Here is a 9,431-nt window from a genome sequence, read left to right as displayed (position 1 = left end):
TAATTAATTACAACATTACTATATTACATTATAAACATTAATAATTTATAACATTAAATTTACTACATTAGTATTTAGTATATTATAAATACTCAATTATAACATTAAATTAATAAATTTATAAACATTAATAATTTATTAATTGTTTATAAATTTATTAATTTATCAAATAGACCCCTGTTAAATATTAGTATAAAATAATGGGGTATCTTGTAATTTTACATTTACAAACACAAAGCAAAATAGTGAAAATACCCAATTCTATTAAGGTATTATCTCAATATCTCTTTATTCTCTTCTTCTCCATTCTCTCTGCCGTCTTCTTCTCCTGTGTTTTCTGGAACTTCAAGTGTTGACTGTTGATTCTCCGGGGCATATTACTCAGATTGAAGGTGCGTGACATGAAACTAATCAACTATGTTAATACTATTCTCTCTCTTTGGCGTTATTAACTTATAATGTTGTAATCCATATTTCTCTCTTTCCTTAATTCCTTTTATTCTTTCTGTTCAGTCGCCTTTGTATTGTGCTTGTGCTTGTGGGGCTTCTCTTTTGGCCCGTCAAAACAATGGTAATTGAAAGAGATTAGTGATTTGTGAACTGGGTTTCGTTTCTTTGAAGCAATTTCTCAAAATTATAATCCATAACTATAATCCACAGATATGTAATGCTCAATGCTATATATGATTGAATTTTATAAATTTTTATATAACTAGACCACAAATTGCAGTAGCTTGCGATTGCTGCAACTTGCAGCAGTCGCAAGTTGCTACTGCAAATTGCAGCAGGGCAACAGTTGCAAGCTGCTGTTGCAAATTGTAGCAATTGCATTGCAGCATTTGCAAGCTATTGCTGCAATTTGCGGCAGTTGCAAACTTTGATATAGGATGTGACAAATTTTCTTCTTATGAACATCTGTCCTCATAAGGATTTATTCTCTGTTGTTTAGTAAATACATTTATTCAATATTTTTACTTTTTTAAGTTACTAATTGACTTTCTTGTGTTTATTTTGTAGAAATGATTGGACTTCAATCACTTGACGAAGGAACATCCACGCCTAATTTGGAGCATTAGACATGAGACATGTTATGCTTTTTGGGTTGTTTTGTAGTTTTATAATTGTAGTGATTAAAATTAGTGGGAGAATCAAAGAAGTTGGTGACAGTTTCTAACTTTCTATATTGTTGTTTGTTTGAATGATTTTGGTGAAGTTATCTGATGTGAATTGTGATGAATAATTGTTAGTGTTTTGGTTTTGATTGAGGAATTTTATGTGAATTGTGATGAATTGATTGAATTCAAGTGTTGCCTAGAGATTAGAGGATTTATGAGTTACATTGGACACAAATGAATGAGTAATCAAAATTTGTTAGGGGTGTATTTGTAAACTGTTAAGATATTTTTGTCATTTTTTAAACTAATAGTGGGATAATAGATTTTTTATAGGGTACCTAGGAAAGGAACCGAAACCTACATTTTAGGTTTCGATTCCTTGAATTTAAGAACTTGCACTGTGCGGTTCCAGTTCCTTTTTTTGGGAACCTGCATTGTGCGGTTCTAATTCCCCCGAAAAATGCAGGGTACCTGGAACCGCTCACCCCTATCTGAGGGAGTTGAAGGCCTTGTAAGTTGCAACAATATATATATATATATATATATATAACAACTGCGATTGAAAAGTTTAGCAAAAATAAGTTCAGTGGATCACTATTTTGATTCTAAAGACTATTAAAACATTAAGTAGAGGCTAAATATCATTTCTCTTGTGAGAAATCAATGCAAATACAACTCCAAGGGATTGGTTTGGTGGTCAAGAAGGTTTGTTTCATTCATTGACTTCCTGTTCAAACTTTTAGGGTGTTCAATGAGATATGGGAATTAGTTGAAGTATACGTAAATTGGCCTGGACACCCCGATCATAAAAGAAAATAAATGCAAATACCAATGGAAAATCTTGACAGTTGCTATTGCATTGGGGTTTTTGGCAAATGATCAGGTATTGGTGGGGCTTTGATCTGATTGAATTTTTATTAAAATTTGGTTTGGAGTTTTGAAATTTGCACCGAAAATCATGTTTTCAGTTTGATGAATTGGAAATATTAAAATGATCAAGTGAAAAACTTAAAGACACATTGGTTTCATAATTTGGAGATTGTTTCCTAGAAAGGATGAAAATATAAAAATGAAGCATAAGAATTTCTCATTGCTGAAATGCGATATGGTTGAAGTCATTAATGGGACGATTTTTTAGCCCAGTCTACAACAACTGCTATAGCTCGTTCGAATTACAGAGATATTTAACATGATAGCTAAGTGACTAGATCAAGGTCTAAGTGCTTATTTTCATTGTGTTGAATCATTAGATAATATTCTATTTGCTAATGTTCTTTGGAATTGGTTGCCCTTTGGTTTTTCCACTTCCTTGCCATAGAATGCTACAGCTACGTACTCTAGATATATGTATATTTTTTTTATGTTTATTGGGACGTAATAAGGTGGTTTTGAAGATATTAAGCCTAATGTTTATGTAAGCCTAGCTTTGCCTTGTTTGCTCGAGTTTGCGCTAGGGCCATGTGTGCTCAATGCATGATCTTTCCACTTTGCATAACTTATATCTCCCGCTTGCTCCGTGTAAAGCTCTCAATATACTTACAGTCTTCTGTCATCCTCCACATTTGCCTTGGGTTAAGCTGATTACTGATTCCCTTTCAAAAGGAAACTATAGACTTTGTCTTTATTAACCAAAGTTTTCTTAACTCATATTGCATATTAAGAATTTTTTTTTTAATTATTTCCTGTGAATTGATCCCTTCTTTAGGGATAAGGCCATTACGTCCTTTGAGCAGTTGTATTTGATTTTTTTTTTTTTTTCTAATAAAATAAATTCTATCGTTCTGTCAAAGTTTGCCAAAAAAAAGAATATAGAGGTTAAGTTGTATGAACTCAGCCGCATAACGGTGCAATTAGAAGCATACATGTGTAACCCAAGGGATTAAAAGAATTGGAACCGAGCGAACTGACCGCGAGTATTTAGTGGTGAATAATATGTACACGTAATGAAACTGATTTGGGTACAGAAAAACAAAAGTTCTTGGTTAATCATGTGTGATAATATATTAGCACCGGAAAAAGATGAGAGCAATTGAGATTTGAGGCTGACAGGATTCAGTGGTAGTGGAATAATGTCGGTGTGGAATTTTGTCATATCATGTACTGAGCGTCAGTTGTGTAAATGGGAAAAAAATGTAAAATTTTCCGGCTGTTCAATGAATTATAACAGTAAAGCTGAAAATTGTGGTCAGTATTTTGGCATCTCATATCCTAGGTATACGTACACTGCTCTATCTCTATCAATAATTTACCAACATGAGGACATGGAGCTCCATGTTACTATGGGGACTCCAATTATGCCATTGTATTTACAAGGATTTCATCTTCACAACATAAAATTATTCCTTCTTAAATTTCTTTAAATTACCATGTAATAATCCCTATCTTAAAATTACATAACAATTGACTATTAATCTAGATTCATCGTCCTGTAAGAATAATCTGGTAATAATAGAGAGAGAAATAATTAGAAATTCAATTGGATAAATGATAAATCTATTTAAGGGCTTTTAAATTTAAACGTACATGGATTTAACGACGTAATGGGGGCTTACGTAACACATTGTGACCACAGCAGTATGATGATAGCATACTCATCACTTTCCGTAATTGGTTTTCTATATTTTATTGACAACACAATGACAAATATATCACTACTTTTATGTTGGTCTGGGTCGCTATCTTTCCTCTGATTTTCTCACTTGAATCATTTCTGGCTTTCTTGTATGTGTTTTTCGTTTTGGTTGTTGTTTGATGAAATATAGGGGTCAGCTTTTTTTTTTTTTTTTTTTTAATATATTTGAGAGTGTTTGAACTAGTTTATAAATACCTTAATTAATTCTTCAGAGTCCTAAAGTTAACGGTTAAAAAAATTTTTAGTAACTATTTTTTATTAATAATTATGAAGATACGAATTTAGAATCCCTTAGATAATACATTTAAGAATATTAAGCGAATCGTTAAACTACTTAGAGGTTATTATAAGATCAATTTTATCTAGCCTAAAACCCATTAAGTGGGAAAGTCCCTTTATCGTTGTGAATCACATGGAATTGTTGGCTTGAAGGATCCTAGTGGCTAGTGGGCTCAATCCACAAAAATATGCCGTGGTTGCAACGTAGTGATAGTTACATTTATTATAATTTATCAATTTAATAATGTATATGGCAAAATACTCGACCACGTGTTTTCATATGGTTGGTAGTCGTAGATTTCGTAACGATATTTTGAACTTTCAAAATCTTAGAAAAAGTTATTGGTGGTTGTCAATTGCGCTACTCAACCTCAACGTATAAAGGACAAAAGGATTTAGTTTTTATTTTTCAAAATAATAATGCTACGGACACTGATATTTTGTACTGAAATATTAAATCAAACGATATATTATCTGAGTTAGACGAGTCACATAATACGTTAAAACATATTTCGTGAATGAACGGTCGTTATCACTGTTCATTCGTGAAATACTATTTAACATGTTACGTGATTTGTCTTAACATTTCGATACAAAACGTCGGTATTCGCAACATTATTCTTTTCAAATTTCATTTAATTTAGTAAGTGACGGCACCATGATAAATGAGTTCAATAAATCTTTGACGATGTACAATAATTATAGGAGTTCGCTAACATTTTAGTTTGAAATTTTTTAGTTCGGATAAAACTGAAGAAACGCGATACACGTTGGGGGTACTGTAGTTTGATTAGATGATTTCCCAAAAAAAGAATTGGTGAGAGCAGCAACTGCCCATAAATACGGTAACTAGTATTGAATTTATACAAGCGAAAGCAGAAGAAACAGAGAGAGAGAGAGAGAGAGAGGAGATATATAGAAATCATGGAAGTGGTTCAAGTTCTTCACATGAACGGAGGAGTGGGAGAAGCAAGTTACGCCAACAATTCTATAGTTCAGGTATATTTATAATATAATACTTTACATTTTTATTATTTGATCAGAAGATGTATAACTGAAGAACAGGTCTCTAACTTCTTGCATATTTACCACAAAATTAAGTCAATCAGTTTTATTATACAAATCCCAGAGGCTAAACAAAAGAGTGCTCATTCACTCAAAATATGTCACATGCATCGATATAACTAGTTTTTCACAAAATATAACGTTGATCTTCTTCTTGGAACAGAAAAAAGTAATATCCATGACAAAACCCATCAGAGAGGAAGCCATAACAAAACTCTACTCAACAAGTTTCCCAACCAAACTAGTTATCGCAGACTTGGGTTGTTCTTCAGGACCAAACACTACGCTCGTGGTATCTGAATTTATCAAAATAGTGAGCAATATCTGCAAAAAGCTGGGCAATCAACCACCAGAATTTCAAGTGTTCTTCAATGACCTTCCGGGGAATGATTTTAACACCATATTCAGGTCTTTGCCAAGAGTTCAAGAAAAACTCAGAAAACAGATGGGCTGTGGTGGTGATCCCTGTTTCTTCACAGGGGTTCCTGGCTCTTTCTATGGCAGGCTTTTCCCTAGCAAGAGTGTCAATATTTTCCACTCTTCATATAGTCTCCAATGGCTATCTAAGGTGATATTGTGGTTTTCAATAACATTATGTTCATAATTATTAATTTAGAGTGATGAATTTACTGATGAAATTATGTTAACAGGTCCCAGAAGGGATAGAGAGTAACAAAGGAAATATTTACATGGCTAGTACAAGTCCACCGTGTGTGCTTAAAGCTTATTATCAGCAATTCCAAACAGATTTTTCAGTGTTTTTAAAGTGTCGTTCGGAAGAATTGGTAGCAGGAGGGCGTATGGTTTTAACATTTCTGGGAAGAAGGAGCGACGATCCCTCAAGCAAAGAATGTTGTTACATATGGGAACTTTTGGCTATGGCTCTCAATGAAATGGCATCAGAGGTAAGTACAGAAACAGAAACACGTACCCTTCTTCAAAACCACAAGTTTTTCAAGCAATAATTTAGGAGATTTAACTGAATATGCAGGGAATTATAGAAGAAAAGAAAGTGGATTCCTTCAACATTCCGCAATATACACCATCACCAAGTGAAATAAAATGTGAAGTTATGAAAGAAGGATCATTTGGGATTGATCGGATTGAGGTTACGGAAGTAAACTGGAATGCATACAGCAACGAGTTTAACGGAGGTGATGCATTGCAGTTACAGTTACAGGATGGAGGATACAATGTGGCACAATGTATGAGAGCTGTGGCTGAACCTTTGCTTGTTAGTCACTTTGGTGAAGCAATAATTGATGAAGTTTTCAACAGGTACAGGAAAATAGTTGCCGATTGCATGGCCAAAGAGAAGACTGAATTTGTCAATGTCACAATTTCCCTCGCAAAGGCTGGATGATTAATGACAAACTCCTTTACTATGTTTTTAATTAATTGAAAGTGAGCATCATGAAGGATGCTGTCTACGCAATTTAATGTTATAATAAATGTAGTGTGTCTGGTACCATGTGTCTTAGTGTGCAACTACATTTACACGAGTTGTTGCGTCGTTGGTCCCCATTTGTGTGTTGTGTTTAAGGTTCGTAATTAATTAAAAGTCAGTTAATCTTCACTGTTTATTCTTCCATTTTTTATTTTTTCTCTCATCATAATATATACTATATACTATATAGCAAATATTAAGCTATTGCTAGCTACATGAGCATCTGAAAACTAAGGTAATTCGAATCTGACATACATCATGAATAGCCTATAATTAAAGAATAATCAAATTAATTAAGGATTGTGTGAATGCGTATCTAAAGTACACTCGAGACAACCTTTTCTTTTAATTTTTTTACTTTTAATAAGAAAGACGTAAGCATTAGATATTAGATATATACGGAGACTTAGACTTAATCATCATTCCTTCTCATCTCAATCAATTAACATTAATAAACTTCCCTTTTTCACCAAACATTTCATAAACTTTATTGAGCTTTTTTTTTTTTCAACACTGGCACAAACCCACTTGCACATTTTCACACTCCCACAATGTTTCTTAATTCACAATTCTTCCTAACTTTTCTTCTCTTCCTTTTTCTTTCAATTTTTTCTTTTCTTTTCTCTTTTTTTTTTTTTTCTCTCTTTTTAATTTTTTCTCTCTTTTTAATTTTTTTTTAAGAAGAAAATAATTTGTAAGGAAGAAAGCAACATACAAACCCACCTTAACATTCTAAATACTCCACAACCCCCAACATATTTCTTTGCATAAATTCAAATTGTGGGAACAAAACTTCACAACTCTCCACCCTCACTTGTTTAAGTAGGGGTGGGATAAAAAATCCGAAAACCGAACCGAACCGAAAATTAGATTTTTTTACAAATTGGTTCGGTTTGAAAAAAATTGCAAACCGGTTAACCGAAAACCGGTTTTACCCTACATATAAAAGCAAAAAATTTTTTTTTACTCCTCACGCAATCACGCTACAGCAGTGCCATCCACATTCATCTTTCACTCTCTCCGCCTCCAGTCACCAAATCTGAAAATTTCAAAATTCAAATCTCTGCACTTCATCTTCGTCAATCGTCGTTCGCCATCACCCATCCACACCGTGAGCTATGTTCGTCGTTCGCCAGCACCCAGCACTCCAGCAGAGTCACGCCATTGTCCCATCGTGAACATAGTCTTCTCTCCAAGCTCCGATCTGCCGAGCTTCACGTTCACAGTCAATAGATCACTCTCCAGTCAAGCCACCGTGAGGCGTGAGCAGACTCCACCGTGAGGCTTGAGCAGACCCACCCTGAAGAGACTCCACCGTGAGCACTGAGCCACTAAGCAGACCCACTGTGAGCATACTCTTGAATCTTGATTTGAACAAGTTATTAGTTATATGCCATGCTATTTGAACTGTGGATACTCTTGAATGTTGATTTGAACTGTGTCAAGCGATGGTCCATTTGCAATGGCTAAAGATATCCTTGTACTCTTACATTACATGTTGGCTACGTAACATGCCTTTTGCAAGCATTTACATTACATGTTGGCTACGTAACATGCCTTTTGCAAGCATTTACATTACATGTTGGCTGAAGTTTTTGTTTGTTTTGTTATAACTGGGATTCTGGAGGAATTAATATCAACAGTTTTTCGCTTGGGTGAAGAAAAACTATAGAGACCAAAATTCAAGACAGTTAGAAAATAACCATCTTTAAAATGATTGAACAATGCATAAAGTCATTGCAAGAAGTACTTTAACAAAATTATGATCATGAGCCTCTTTATATGATTCCCAGAGAAAAAAAAGTCAAAATCTTTGTGTAACGGAGGAACATAAAACAATGGAAGAAATTAAGAACAGAAGTTCAAGAGAGCTCCAGGAGAAGAATTGTGAATATAGTAAGTGAAATCTTGGGAAAACCTAAAGAAAAAGCAAGAGAGAAAAAATTCAGAATATTAATTAGTTTGAAGAAGATGTGTAGGACACGCATTAGTGTGAAAAGTGAAAAACCCTGTGAGAATAAAGTGAAAGAATAAGTTTCCAGAAAAGTAAAGTTGAAATGCTTAACAGTATTTGATTTACAAACAGATGAAATGAAATTCCCAAGTGTCTACACCAAGTAATAAGTACTGGTTATGACTGTTTGTTTATATTGACATGGCATCTTTATCATGTTATTAAAATGAACTTTAGAAATTTATTTTTAATTGGTTCTGAACTATGTTTTAATTGTTTATTTGTGTGGATTTGTTAGATTGGAGAAAGAATATATTTGAAAATGATTTGTTAGATTTGTTAGATGGAAGAAAGAATATATATTTGAAAAGAGTATTAGCGGGAAGAAGGTTTTGTCAAGTTGAAAAGAGAGAAATTGGATAGAGAAAATAATATTTCATATGTTTTATTATTTTCATTTATTAATATTTATAGTTGTTAATTGTAGATGATGATCTTCTTTGTGTGTCATACAATACTGTCATTAACAAATCCGGGGAGTGCGGAATCAAGAAACTCCACTAAGACCAACATTGTGGGATGAAAATGATTTATGTCATATTAATTTTTTTTACTTTGTAATTTTATGTTATGTATTTGAGTTTATTTATGGATACTGACTATTTAGTAATGTGTAATTGAATTCTTTATGTTTTTATTTCATATTCTGGATTCAGTATATGCAAATAAGTAATTTAATGTATTTTTCATACAAAGAATACAACAATAATACAAAATAAAAGAGAAACATAGTATGAAATTATATATAAAATAATAAATATTTGAATTTAGTGACTTAAATGAAACATTGGAGAATTTTAAGGATTAAAGGGTAATTTGAAAATTGGTTTGAAAATCGGTTAACTGGTAACCGAACCGAAAATTCGGTTCGGTTCACAT

General features: G+C 33.1%; 1 protein-coding gene across 1 annotated transcript; it reads left to right on the top strand.

Annotated features, from left to right (window-relative positions):
• The first annotated feature begins 4,918 nt into the window (after positions 1 to 4,918).
• On the top strand, positions 4,919 to 6,631 carry LOC116118958 (salicylate carboxymethyltransferase-like). The gene is made up of 4 exons (XM_031404916.1): positions 4,919 to 5,025; positions 5,255 to 5,659; positions 5,742 to 5,996; positions 6,083 to 6,631. The coding sequence occupies exons 1-4, from the start codon at positions 4,951 to 4,953 to the stop codon at positions 6,452 to 6,454; spliced, it is 1,107 nt and encodes a 368-aa protein (XP_031260776.1). The 5' UTR covers positions 4,919 to 4,950; the 3' UTR covers positions 6,455 to 6,631.
• The last annotated feature ends 2,800 nt before the right edge of the window (positions 6,632 to 9,431 follow it).

Source organism: Pistacia vera, unplaced genomic scaffold (genome assembly GCF_008641045.1).
Source record: "Pistacia vera cultivar Batoury unplaced genomic scaffold, PisVer_v2 Contig866, whole genome shotgun sequence".
NCBI lineage: Eukaryota > Viridiplantae > Streptophyta > Magnoliopsida > Sapindales > Anacardiaceae > Pistacia > Pistacia vera.
Note: the sequence above shows the minus strand (reverse complement) of the source record. Positions and strands in the feature narration are given on the sequence as shown.